This window comes from Copidosoma floridanum, unplaced genomic scaffold (assembly GCF_036245765.1).
Source record: "Copidosoma floridanum isolate Cflo_tuat_1 unplaced genomic scaffold, Cflo_Japanese_pri ptg000006l, whole genome shotgun sequence".
NCBI classification, from domain to species: Eukaryota; Metazoa; Arthropoda; class Insecta; order Hymenoptera; family Encyrtidae; genus Copidosoma; species Copidosoma floridanum.
In genome coordinates, this window is record NW_028321883.1 from 17,241,767 (window position 1) to 17,256,170 (window position 14,404).

General features: G+C 36.6%; 1 protein-coding gene across 1 annotated transcript; it reads right to left on the reverse strand.

Annotated features, from left to right (window-relative positions):
• Positions 1–2,076: 2,076 nt before the first annotated feature.
• On the reverse strand, positions 2,077–13,741 carry LOC149375560 (cilia and flagella-associated protein 47). The gene is made up of 27 exons (XM_089598750.1): positions 13,709–13,741; positions 13,366–13,614; positions 13,022–13,302; positions 12,817–12,954; positions 12,519–12,747; positions 12,350–12,447; positions 12,156–12,280; positions 12,037–12,093; positions 11,659–11,973; positions 10,800–11,329; positions 10,072–10,460; positions 9,600–9,990; positions 9,180–9,465; positions 8,782–9,104; positions 8,187–8,719; positions 7,526–7,775; positions 6,731–6,960; positions 6,415–6,657; positions 5,688–5,868; positions 5,428–5,603; positions 5,061–5,322; positions 4,581–4,739; positions 4,296–4,503; positions 3,869–4,087; positions 3,609–3,805; positions 2,324–2,765; positions 2,077–2,258 (listed from the first exon to the last, which is right to left on the reverse strand). Exons 1-27 carry the CDS (start codon positions 13,739–13,741, stop codon positions 2,077–2,079), a joined length of 6,726 nt encoding a protein of 2,241 aa, XP_089454876.1.
• Positions 13,742–14,404: the final 663 nt, after the last annotated feature.

Consider the following 14,404-nt stretch of genomic DNA (forward strand, 5'->3'; position numbering starts at 1 on the left):
AACAGCGCACGGTAATTTTTTAGATCAAACATGTAAAAATAGGATTAAGTTTTTCGAAAAGTGTACCTTGGTTCTGAAAATCATGTATCTTGAGAGAAAAAGAATGTTACAACTTCTGTATGTGAAACAAGGCTATGTATGTATTACAAGCTCAACATAAAAATAAAATTAAATTAACGTGCCTTCTGTGTTTTCTTTGCCCTTTTTTTATTTAATGGTCAGTTATTTCACTGGTTAGAAGCCCTTTCACTTGGGTTTTACGTCTACTTACGTAACTTAATAAAGATCAAGACTTAAACGCAGACTTGGCATGCGTTTCGTCAGTTTCCGCATGGTCTCGTCTTTTTCATTAAATAAATGCACATCGATTCGTGAATTACATAAATGCTGCAGTGACAGCACACAAGATACAGCAACGTCAATTCAGGTTTCACAGGTAAAACGTAGGTATGGGTCATGAGTCACAAAAGCACCTATTAGTCTTGTAATCATATAATTGTCACTTCCTGAACTTCTATACTAAATTATGAAAAATATTGCTGCGCTTTGCAGCAGATTGTTATTTAAGCGTTTAAGTAGGATAATAAGAATAAAGTTATTTCTAATATTTCGTACTATTGATGGACTATAATTAGTACTATTATATTGGAACTATAAAGTGGAAGGGCTATGCTTCCATGAGTTAATGGTGAAAGATCGATTTTCGGGTAAAAGATAGATTGTAAACTTGCCGCAAATAGCACAGAAAATGTTAACTTATTATTTTCTATTTATCAAATTAGTTGCGGCTGGTTAACTATATGGCTCCATTGTAAGTTGTAATGATTATTTTGATCAGCGCCATCTAGCGGTCTTCATTCTTTCGCCAAAAGTGGCCTCTAAAATTCTGAAACCGAGCATAAGAGCTTAGAGCCATTTAGTCAATTATAAACCAGCCGCAACTCATCTTGTAGCTATAAAATGAAAAAAAAACGATACACGTGTTTTTGGCGGCAAGTTAACAATCTATTTTCTACCAAAAAATCGATCTTCTATGTATTTATACTTTGAAAGATAAATTTTCGAGTTTAAGATAGTTTGTAACTTGCCGCCAAAAACACGTGTATCGTTTTTTTTTCATTTTATAGCTACAAGATGAGTTGCGGCTGGTTTATAATTGACTAAATGGCTCTAAGCTCTTATGCTCGGTTTCAGAATTTTAGAGGCCACTTTTGGCGAAAGAATGAAGACCGCTAGATGGCGCTGATCAAAATAATCATTACAACTTACAATGGAGCCATATATAGTTAACCAGCCGCAACTAATTTGATAAATAGAAAATAATAAGTTAACATTTTCTGTGCTATTTGCGGCAAGTTTACAATCTATCTTTTATCCGAAAATCGATCTCCAAAAGTATAAATACATAGGAGGTAGATTTTCGGCTAAAAGATAAGATTGTAAACTTGCCGCTAACAGCACATAATACAACGTCAACTTTTTATGTTACATCTATAAGATTGTTGTTACTGTTGTTATTGTTGTTGTTTATGTTATTTGTAGTGTGTTATATGCGTATTCTAAGTAATATTCCCGAAGAAAGGATAGTAAAGTAGTGAATAGATAATGGGTTGGTCACAAAATCCGCGTTATTTTCGACGAAAATTTGACGTGTTAAAAAACAAAATTCGCAATAAATGGTTATTTGTGGTTTACATTAGGACATACGGGGAATAATGTGGTTGTAAAATTGAAAAACTTAATTCATGCATTTATTCACTGTACTGTGGTATGGTGTAGCTGATGAGTGATAAGACCTAATTCGCCTTAAATTGATGTAATTTCTTGAGTGACATAAATTTATACTTGGTTACTTAACAAAGGCACAATATACGTACGTAAGACCAAGTTAGACCGAAGTATGAGTACCTAATTATATATAAGCTTAGTATAAGTACTAATCCATCCCAAGCACAAATTTTTGTTGTTGATTGCATCAACTGATCTTCAATTTTATTGATGTATTCTGAGTTTGCCACAAAACTTTCCAACATTAGGACTTTTTTTTTTTGTTGATTTGCGATTTGTTTGTGATATTTACTGCTTTTTTACCTTTGATTCCGAGGATACCGACTCTTCGTATAAAAAATCGACTCGACAAGCCCGAACTTCTTTTTTATCCAACGAGATCAAAGTAACAAGGGCATTTTTCAATTCCGTATCGACCCTCGAAACGTGAAGCTTCAGCTCGACTTTTTCGTCGTCGTGGCTTTGATCACCTGCAACAGCAACGATAAACTTTGTATACTTTCTAGTATCCAAGTCAATGATGTTCTGTACGCACTTTCAATCGTAATAAACTTGGGGTACACAAGTAAATCAGCTTTTTTGTTGCACGTTACGTTGTAAGTAACTCGTGAATCGAACGCGTGTTCAAACTCTTCGACGTTTTTTATCATCCAGTTGACGAAGCGCAATCCAATGGGGTTGTCTATGTAAATCAAATTTTCAAGATGAATAATCGAGTTTGACCGCAAAGTAACAATTGCAGGGCCGTTACCCAAATTCTGGCTCCAAAACGCATCTTCCTTGAGAGGCAGTGTCTTTTTGAACGCTCGGAGCAGGCAGCTCTGCAACTGAATATTTTTCGAACGGATGAACAATGTTTTGGCCAGTGGACACTCGGCGCTGAACATCCGTTTGGGAAAACTGGGGCAGATGCATTCTTCCTTCGTCATTTCTACTGTGCTATTGTCAGTGATGGGAGATTTGCACGTGGAATCGATCTGCGAAATAAAGTCAACGATCTTGAATTGTTGGGCTGGACGTACGTTTGTAGAGCCTCTGGACCCTTTTCACGTGGGAACTCATTGCAAGACAGACAATAATTTTAAAACTTACGTAACTGGTCAATTATTGTGCAATTTAGATTCCACTGTTAGTGAGGAGAAAAGTTGTTACTTTCACTTTTTCACCAGATTTGCTTTTTATTTTTTAAATTTTTCTAATGTTTTACTTTGCTTCTACATCCCAAACAAAAATAATCCCATTCATTTCATTACCATTAACTATTTATAAAAAAGGTAAAAAATAAAAACTTATAATAGTTGGTGAAGCCTTGAGATTATAATAACATTTATCATTGACCTAACATTTGCTATTAGTAAATCTTTTTAAATACTTTTTATTTGTGAAATCGGAATCGGAAAATATGGTTTAATTCTATCATTAAATAACATTAATAAATTTATTTGATTAACTATCGGTTACGATTCATACAAGTCATTATCTGTTACTCAAACATTTCATAGTCATTACTAACAAATAATAAACATTGTCAACTAAAAGTTTCGATTAGTTACAGTTCGTAACGATTATTATTTTATTATCGGTTTTTATATTATTTTTTTATATTTGAGATATCATTAAAGACGAAAATAAAAAAATAATGAAAACAAACAACATTGAATTATATTCTGTCTCAAATGTGGACTTTACTAATAATTATTGTCACTTATAGTTAATTATTCACTAAGATAATTTTCTTTAGGGATTTGGGATCTCTATAAGTGTAACGTACACTAAATAAGGTAAATCAGCTCCAGGGATAATTGTGAATTATATATCACCTGTAAAATAAAATCGGTTGACGTCGATCGAAAGATTATCCAATATGATCGCGTCTCTCGCGTCACGTAGGATATGGTCACCGTGATTTTTGCGTTCCGGGAATCGTCCTCGATTTTCAACAGATTTTCGTCAATGAACAAACGTCTGGGCAGTTTTTTTGACCTCAAGTCGGCCCATCTACTCATTCTCAGTTCACCTGAAAAATTTTTTTTTCTCAGTGCACAGAAAAGAAAAATATAGCTATAATGGAATTCATTACTTTGATTTTTTGGAAGTTCATCGGACAGCCATATTTCATAATCTTTCGGGTGATCGTACGGTACCGAGACGTCCAAGGTTTTTTCGATGACTTGGTATAACTTGCCGTGAATCGTGTGAGTGCTTGAGATCTCCAGTTCACTGGGAGAAGCTTCGAGAAGGAAAACTTGGTTTTCGCCGAAGTTGGGACCTATCGCCGATCCGCAGAGTAGCAGATAGACTGAAAATCGGTTTCGAAAACAGTAGGATTTCATCCTCAACTTTTTACACTGTTTGATATGGTCTACTTTGTTAATGACTAATTGACAATTTATAAAAAATTAAAATTTTAATCTTAATTTAGCACCTAATAAAATTCAATTAAAATACCATTAATATAACAAACAAAAAAAAAACGATTTTCTGTAATGCAACCTCCTAAAACTTACCTCGAACAATCGAAATTTTGCAGGCGTGGTAAGTAACTTTGATTTGATTATTTTTGCGCGGGTATACAGGTACGATTACTTTCGAACTGAACAGATTGGCGTCGTTGCCAATGAATTCGACTACATAATTAACTGTTTGATCAGTACTGGCCGTAGACAACCTGATTTGTTGGTAAATCGACTGTGTAAGAGGACAGGTGAACGATATCTGTTGGTAAAAATCAATGTTTCTCATGGGATGTTTCGCTTAACGTACAAATATTCGTGGGGTGAAATAATTTTTACTTTGTTTTTGACCAAGTAAGTTGGCAAATGTTGAAACAGATGCGCCGTCAGCATCAGCATTCGAACGCAATTAGAGTTCAAAATGTCCTGAGGAGTGACGATGTATCCCAGACGAATTTTTTTCCACGCCAGTATCAGGCAAACGATGTTATGGTTTTTCTTTAAAAATATTGGTTTTATCATACACATACGCAGTCAGTAAGGCAGAAAACCCCGCTAATATACTGAGTACCCTTATGGAGTGGTTCGACACTATATTTACTTTATTGTCCATCACTAACTTACTGTAACTTGTTATTGCTTACCACAAGTTCACTTATAATTAGTTTTTTGAAGAAATCTTTACTTATTTTCACTTATTATCCCTTTTTTAAATTTACTGCTGTATTATCATATGAATTTAGGGTTCTACCCAATGAACTAAACTGTTACCAATAAATACTATAAGGATACTTTTCATAGTACAATTTCTACACTTACTTCATTAACATTTGACGGATCAAGAAAAATGTCGTTGAAAAATTCGTCCTTTAAATACGGACAGTACGAAATTGTAACGGCGATGAAAATCAGTCCGTCGTTGAGACAGTCATCGAAACTGTTGACCGCTCGAGATTTGAAAATTTTGTTGCTTTGACATTCCAGCCATGCCAGTAGAATTGCTTCGCTGTTTTGTCTTTTATTACATTTTTTTAGTTTGTCAATGATCTTATCGATGTTGATGCCGTGAGTGCATGAGTTACTATAATTTTGAAAGGATCATTACATGACAAGAACGATTTTTTTTGTATTTTTAAATGCATATCGACCGATTTTTCGGTAAAAAATCGTAAAAGTTGTACGATACCTGTCAATGTTTTTACAATCTTCCATCAAACGCTCGTGAGTTTCCAATTTCGTTATGCTTACTTCATTTAAAACGAAACACTTATAACTTTGTAAAATCATATCGAGCCACGATTGCTTGCTGCGAGACTGAAATGCGCACTCCGGCATCACAAAATCCGTACATCTTGTCGATTCCTAAAAATCATGACATTAGGTGTTTTTAATATTTTAGTACAGATGACTTTTAAAATTCTGATTTTTCTCCCAATTGTATATTACACTATGTTTCACGATCGCAATGTTTTTACTTGTCACGTAGTCATCGTAGTCGAGCAAAAATTCTGCTGAAACATGCCCAATGGAAGCTCCCTTTGACAGTAAATAGTCTACGACGTCTTGGTACGCCTTCAACGTGTGCTCTATTCTTTCTTCGCTGCTACCGATCTCTCGATTTTTTAAGCTTAAAAATAAAAATTGTGGCGTAGCCGTGTATGTAAGATTTAATACAAAAATAATTATTTCTGTCTTGCAAAAACCACCTAACAGCTATCTATCACTTTCAACTTAGTTTCATTGTGTGCACCGAGAGGCTAAGAATTTTTACACCCAAAATTTATAAGTCTATCTTGATTTCAAGTGGAAGTCAGAAGTTGCAAATTTTGGTCACAATTTTGTCTCAAAGACTTCGAGGGACTAGCCAATCCATGAAATAATTTATTTCTTTGAAACCAACTGAATGTATTGATATTTAATGAAATCACATTATTCTAGATTTACAACTCAAGTACACTATAATCGAACAAATCACTGAGAAATCATTAAAAATTCTTTGAGATCTGAAAGCATTTGAACTACTCCTTGTAAGCGTAGTTAGCCCCTCAAAACAATTTTTAACGACTTGGGAGTTTTTAGATGATGGCTCGAAACAGTTAAAATAACTTTTCCAAAAACGTCTTTCACAGGCTTTTACGAGCTCTTAGCTCCTCCAAGTTCATTACTTACTAACCTCGTATTGATTTCACGTATTTCGAAGGAATCGGTTAGATATTCCAAAATATCGATAAACGAGTATGGTACGAGATAGTTTTTTTTCTTATCAGCGGTTGACGTCGCTTCGACCGATCCGATTCCAGACAGAGCTACCGTCATCCCATCATTTAGCGTTGGATTAAACTGGTATCTCGAAGAGCATGCGTACATCCATTTTTCAGCCGATTCTAAGATTTCGATCATGAACGATTTTTCACTTCTGCAATTGTATCCGTAACTTCCTATTATCGTGCAAATGAATCATACAACTAACAATAAGTACATTTACTTGCCCTGAAGGACTCTGCGATGGAAAAAAAGGATAAAACGACATGGACGGTGTCACTGACTGGCAGGATGATTTCGTCGTTGATTCCAGATCTGAGTAGTTTTCGTTTTTCGGAGTGTTCGACACCCTGCGGTGTTCCCAGTCGTGCAGCTTTTCTCCGAAGGAAACACGTTTCTCGAACACCGCGTCCTTCATCGAGTTTGAGCTAACAGCTGTCAAGTTGCACTTCGATTTCTGTTGATGCGAACGAATAATAGCGCTATTTTTTTTTTGAAGTTGCATCGACCGACTGCACTTGGCCAGGAGATCTTTCAAGTTTTCAAGTTTTCAATTGCAACTTTGAATGCGAGTTTCGGATACTCCGAAATGTGAAAGAAATTACAGCCTTAGGTGCTAACCCTTCGTTGATTAATAGTTACGATGAACAATAGAAATATCCCAAAAAATCCTTTCTATGACGTTTGTCAAGATAATAAGTTGATGGAACAGATATTCCATTATAACATTATCGGAACAACAAAGGGTTAACATCGAATAAAATGTATAGTTTCTTTCACTTTCTCGTATAAAAAAAATAACGACCCCATTTTCAAAGTCCAGTGCCATTCCACGTGGAATCCGTATGGAATCAATTCTATGCAACCAATTGCACTTGAACGTAGCCACGTAGATTCCACGTAGCTTCTACATGGATTTTACTTGAACTGTTGCAAGTGGATTTCGGTGACAGGGTAGGCTAAGCTCTTAATCTTAAAATATCTCCTATAGTAACAATTAGTTATGTTACTAAAATCTTTACTCTTCTCGAGAGGCTTTGTTTACAAGGGAAGGCCACTTCAAGTTCAGCTGGATATCCATGCTCTTTGGCTGACAAGAAATTTTTCATCTCCGTTTTCTCTTGCATGTACGTCGTTAAAATACAGTCGTCTGCTGTACCGTAAATTGTAACGTTGACCGAAGTCGAATTTTCGACGTCCGAGAACTTCACCAGAGTGCAAAACGAGACTGGCATCGAACTTTTGAATTGCAATTCTACTTCAATATCATGCCTGAAATCAATTTGTTTTTATTAATACGCAAAAGATAAAATTATCGGATAGTCGCAGATTCCGGTCACACCTCATACGATACCACAAGTAATGAAGTTACAAACTGAATTTGACGGAAAAAAGCATCAAACAATATTAAAACCAATACATTTTGATTATATACCTCAAATTAAGTTGTGTGCCTATGACAATAAAAAAATTTACAGGATCTTAGAAGTAAACATTCTTCACCATGGCGCTTAATGTACTCGAGTAGTATTATATCTGTGCATCTTATTGAAAATGCCACCTCTATGTATTATTTCATAACAATTTATGAGTGTATTCGTTTTCATAGTGTTTAATGATTTTGTGGCACCACATAAAATGTATCTTCGGAATCAATATATTAAATCACACAAGTATACGAACGAGCAGTTGGCATGGATCTTATTGCCAGTCATAAATGTAACTGTGATCATACTGGTATCAAATGTTCCACTAACAATTTCAGGATCACAAACTTCCGCGATAATAGAAGATGATTCTTCAAAATTATCGACTCTAAGAACAAAGCGTTCTTTCGAGATCACGTTTAATCTAATCGGGACCAAATAAATCTCCAGCACGTCTGACTCGATGCTTTGTACCGAATATCTTCCATCGAGAATAAGTTGGTTGTACCGTTGCTCGCTCTCATCGTCTTTCAGAAAAATTGGCCATTCGAAAACCACATGGTTTCGAACTCTAGATTCGAATCTGATTTCAAAACATACCCGCTGATCTGGTGCCAAGTCACAGCTTACACGATTGTTTTGAAACTCCGGTTGGACTTTTGCGGAAGACTTTTTTTTGTCACTGTGGTGTAATATAGTAAACGGACAATCCCTTGTATTTGCAATTTCTTCAGTTATTAAAATGACCGTCAGCTTCTCTTTTGACCTATTGCAGATTGAAAATTCATCCTGAAAGAAAAGTGTATAGTCTTTGAAATGTATCATAGATTTACATTACCAAAAAAACATACTTTCGAAACACCGACCTGCCGATTGTTATCGTCAAATTTAAAGAGCAGGTTATTAAAGCACAGTGTTGGCTGAGCCACTGTATAGACAACACGTACAGATGGCAATTCTGTTGGAATTGGTAGAATCGTCAACCCTGAGAGATTCTCATAATTTTGTGAGAAGTCAATGGCCCTTGAACTACTGTCTTCTATATCGAAATGTCCGAACGTTTCGTTAAAGATCATGGGCAAATAGAAGGAGTAGGTCGCTAAGTCGCACGGCTCAAAGTGCAAGTAAAACTTCTGGCTAGATTTTCCTGGGATGTCAATTGTCTCTTGGTTGTCTATAACATGTTTATTTAAATGCATAAGGAAACGGCAGTTTTTTTCCCTCACAAGGTTGGTACCTATATACCTACCAATAAGGACATCCTTCTTCAACGCCGAGAGCGATATCCGAAATTCAGGATACTCGTCGAGTAAAAAATTCACTCTGATCGCACAGTTCGTCAAGTTGGTAGCGTTTAATTCTTGGACACGATACGAGCTTGAGCTCATTCGCTTCATCTCTATAAAATCAGGTTCTAGCTTGAGTATCGGAAAAGGAACCTTACAAATGACTTTTAACTGCAGAACCAGTCGTTTTTGAACGATGATGTCAATTGTCGTCTGGCATTCCAAACAGGCATTGAAATTTAAGATTACCTAAGAGCCCAACGTCAAACGAAACCCATTAGGCTTAACGACCTTTCGGGTATTCAGGAAACGTAATACTTTGTTGCCGAAGTTCACGTGAAAATTCCACGTGGACTTCGGAGACAAAACAGTTGTGTACTAACGGTTAACACCACAACTCCCCGGGCTGGCACAACCCCACATATCGGTAGAATGTGGATACCCTGTAAGAGGCTTGTCTCGTCGATCTCGAAGCTGACGGGCTGACGTTCGGTATTGCACAAAGCTGTTTTTATTCGGTGCTCCCGATTCAATGAAATTTCACCAGCGTCCAGGCTTTCGTTCATAAGGTAGACAGCACTTGATGAACGAACTGCTGCTGTTTCTAGTCTCAAGACGTGGCGACCGCCGTCCTCAACGCGGAGCGTTGCTTCCACGCGATCTATTTTTGACGGGTCTGGACGCTGGTAGACGGCCAGAAAGAGTTTTTTCCTACTGGCTAGCTCACCGATTGGTGGTTCGATCGAAAAGCTTGAGTTTGACGGTACTATCCATCTAGAAGGTAATATTTACATACATATAAATGGGAGTTGGATTTTTTTGTCATACTGTTTGTTGAGTTAATTAATATCCTACTTAAATTTAGTGCTGACGTTGAGCTTGTTCTCCAGAGCTACAACTTGGAATGGCATTCTATAACCCTCTTGCAAGTGCTGGTCACCTCTATCGAACATAACCTCTTTGGTCGTGAGTTCTATGTACTTAGGAAGTGTGTTTGCAACAAATGGCAATTGAAATCTGTGTAGGCCGTTGATGCTGTAATTAATGAAGGAACTGTATTTGCCAAAGTGTTCGGAATGAAACTGTACTGGGCATGAAGTTGCGATTCCAGGAGGTAGGAGGATCGTGTCCGTTTTTGGAAAAGTGATGTATCGTTGATTCAAGCTGATCAGGGTTATCATGACAGGAAAGCTATTTCTATTTTTTAATGTAAATAGACAATGAGTATCAGTTTTCAAAGCTACCTGTAAGACATGCAAAAATATAATACAATGCAATGTATTCGTTGGACGAGAGTACTGTGATAACGTAATGTATCAATGTTAAGAGACAAAAGAGAGCTATCTTTCTATTTAAGTACTAGCTTAAAAAAACTGTATTCATAATATTTATTTTGATTATAAATAAAACATAAAATCATAAATCTGGCATCATTTAAGTAAATCCATACTTTGAAGGAAACCTGAAAATTCATCGGTCAAAAACCGATGCCTACAGAAGTAAGAGATGAAACTCTGTCTTGTCTCAAATCATAATATGCTTTTAAACAAATATAATTTTCAAGGATTGATAAAAAAATTAACCTTTTCAAAATTCAATTTTAAAGGCGAGATACGAATTTTGTAAATTTCTGTCGGTGACAAAGATTTACAAAACTTTTTTCCTTCGTCTTCGTTGCGCCTAGATTCAAGATATTGGGTCAAGGCTTTGCGAGCGATCGAAACATTATTGAATCGAGGAATCTTCATAGAGTCACAGAGGCTGTCCATATCGTAATCGCGTAAGATTTCTGTCGTGATAACATTTCTATCGGTTCGCGAAAAAATTTCCCGAAAGTAGTGAGTCCAATATTCACGATGAGCCAATCTGTTCTCCATTTCCAAAGAAGTGTAGGTTAACGAATAATTAGGCTCTGGTGGTAATTTATTGAAAGGCAACGTTGCTACGCAGCTCCTTCTTGCGACATTTTTTATTTGACCAGATAATTTTGTTGGATTGTAATCACAATCGAGGCGTGTTCTGGTGACTGTAACCCAACTCTTTTTCTTTGTAAAGTCGCCGTCGTTCGTACTCTGGGCCATGACGTCAAATTCAAGCTCGAACGGATTTGTTACTGAAAATATGATGGTGACAGTTTAATAAGCTATTGGTTTTCATACAGGCGAGTATGAGAAAGAAAAATGTACATTTCATCAAAATCGAGTAAAAAATTAACCAATAAAATTGAATTTTACGTTTTCTAATTTAGGGTTAAGTAAATAGTTAAATATTTCACCGGATAGTAGACAAAGTTAATATCTGATAGTGCCTTTGCACTTGAATTTTGTGAAACTCATTTGTATGTCACATTGACATAACTGAATGAGCACAATTTGTCGACAAGATATATTTTTCCCTTTCAAGAAGTTGACGTTTCATCTCCAAAAATAAATTAAAATTTACAATTGTACTCCGCTTTTACAGTGACGAGAATTTCAACTGTTCTCAACGGCTTCAGATAATTCTGCTGTGGCTTGCAGTGGGCAAACGGTTGGGGTACAAACGTTATCATTAATGGTAACTGCCTTGAGGAGTTTTCAACACTGATCCTACGCTGTACTACGTCACCAATATTTAGATCACCCAAATTAAGGGTTTCGGGATTAAAGTTCAGCCTAACTGTTTCCACTTTGCTGTGAAGGTAAATGGTCGCTTCCGTACTGAGGTTCTCGGTCGTCGATTCGTCAGATATATCGTGCTCTTCTACCAAAGAATCTTCTGGAAATCGAAAAAAGTTTCTTTAGTTGGAAAACATATACTTGTGTACTACCCACAACTCACCCACGTACAACTGGGACAATCGTTTTTGCATATCCATGTTCGTGTCTGTTTCCGTTTCTAAACAATTAAAATTAACGTTAAAGACAGAAAATAAATAGTCTCAATCAACAATCACGTACTAATAATTTCTTTGGCTTCGTCGATTTTCATCTTACATATCTTGACGGTCGTAGCAAAGTAGTCAACGTATCTATCGTTCATCTCCTTCCGTTGTAATTTCAAGACTTTTTGCGTTGGTTGGAAACTAAAAAGGATAATTCCAATACTTGACTTTAGTACTATTAATCTCAATGATATTTAAAACATATTTTACGTTATGGTAAACAGTTTTTCTTCAAAAGGTTGCAATACTCCTTCCAACGGTTCTATCTTGAAAGCATCGAACATCGCATTTCCTTTTGCGATTATTTCCTAAAACACAATCAACAGGACACTGAAAAAAGCGTAAAATCTCATAGAGATGGTGATAACTGCATTTTTACTTTGATACTAGTCGAACGTCCGTCATCATCGCCGAATAGAACGAAAATTGCGGTTTGCGAGGAAATATTCTTCAACGTAAAAGTGCGGTGCTTACAAGTCCCCGCGAAAATCGTTGGAAAATCCAACAAACAGTAGCCGTCTTGAACACCAGGTGGATCCACAATCTCCAATTTCGGTCGCACAACCTTGAAATTCGCCGTAACCCGCACGTTCGGACTCGACTTGATCCTTCGAATGAAAAAAACCACAAAAATTATTCGTTCCGACAAAATCTCGATACAACGATGAAAATCCTACCAGAACTCCTTGCAATACGACCCTTCACAAAGTCCTGTGACTTGGACATCCAGTGCCAGTGAGTCGTTCGGTTTTATAAAACCTTTCGCCGGCTGGATGTTCACTCCCATCGCGTTTGGTCCCAAATCAACGATGAATCTGCACGACCACTCGTGCGATTGAGTATCAAACGATGGAGATTGAAAGAAGCGAATCCCTAGCTTACCTCGTACTTTTCTCGCCAGAGTTGGTTAGCCTGAGTTTTTTAACGATTGATACCGATCCAACATCGATGCAACCGAGATCCAGCACAGCTGGCTCGACGGAGGTTCTAGGCTGAGACGCAGTGCAAGTCAGGTGGTAATCTAGGGGAGTCCCGTTGATCTCGATAGGAATCATAGCGTGGGTCGAGAAGGGAACCTTGTAGGAGTAGCGGACGACCCGGACGAGGCTCAGGCCCGGACAGAGTCTGTGGCCCTGCTTCGAGGTGGTTTTTACTTTGAAGCTCTGTGGGAACGTTTTTTTTTTATTCTCGTCCGATTAAGCGTAAACCCGTACGCGTGTTGTTACCATGGAATTTGGGCTTTTGATCTTGACGATGGCAGCCTTATTGCCAACGTTTTGAAGGGTCAGAGTTTGATCGATGGCCAAGCCTTCGGCGCCGTCTTTGAATTCCATGTAGGAGGGTCTGATTACCACATCGTCCACGACAGAGTGCTCCTCAAGTGGAATGACGCGAGTAGGGTCGATTGGTTGAAAGGTGCTTTGGAAATCTGGTGCTGAATTTTTCACGTTCGCCTCTTCGTCGAGTATCGATGACTTGAGTGTAAAAATGGTAATGTAATTTTGATGGTTAGGTGCCTGATGATTTTTTAGGTGACGAAGCTCAAATCAAGAATAAAAAGGTCCTTACTATCGATATCCTGTGTCTTATATTTTTCTCCATGGCCAATTTGTATGATGGAGGTGCCAGCGGTGTTAAAAGGTTATGACGTTGCTTTCGGTTTTATTTGCAAATGCAATCTTATGCAATAGAAAAAATCAACCGGATACGTTTGTAGTCTAACCTAACGAGAATCGGGAGAGAGATAATTTTTTCGAACCACTTGCGTTTAACCTTTGCATTTGAATCAGGAAATTTTTTCCAAGAAATATTTGAAAATTGTTTTTTTATTAATAAGAATTTGAAACGTAAGTTTTGAATAATGTTAGGTGAAAAATAAAAATACGGATATTTTGTTAATCTGACGCTTTTAATTACAGTTATGAGAATCAATGTCATTTAAAAATTATCACAACTTTCAGAGTAATTCATAAAAATTTTTTGCACTTGAACATTTTGTAATATTGTGAATACCTCTATTTTTGAATTGAATCCGTAGAAATAAAAAATTTAATTCGGTTAATGACAATTGTTGAAAATTTGTATGATTTGTTTAAAAATAAATGTAACAGTACAAAAAAATATTTTTATTTATTGAAAGCAATCCAACGCCATGTAAACAAATATATTTTGGATTGATATTCTTTTACAAAGAAAATAAATATTAATTTTAACTTAGTCATTTCTAATCAGGACGAAATCTTTCTTCTGGTGATTTGTCATCAC

Coding starts and splice junctions, on each gene's coding strand:
- LOC149375560 (XM_089598750.1), bottom strand. CDS start 13,741: ATGGAGAAAAATATAAGACACAGGATATCGATA. Junction 13,615..13,708: donor TAAGACACAGGATATCGATA/GTAAGGACCTTT, acceptor TTTACACTCAAG/TCATCGATACTCGACGAAGA. Junction 9,105..9,179: donor GAAGAAGGATGTCCTTATTG/GTAGGTATATAG, acceptor AACATGTTATAG/ACAACCAAGAGACAATTGAC.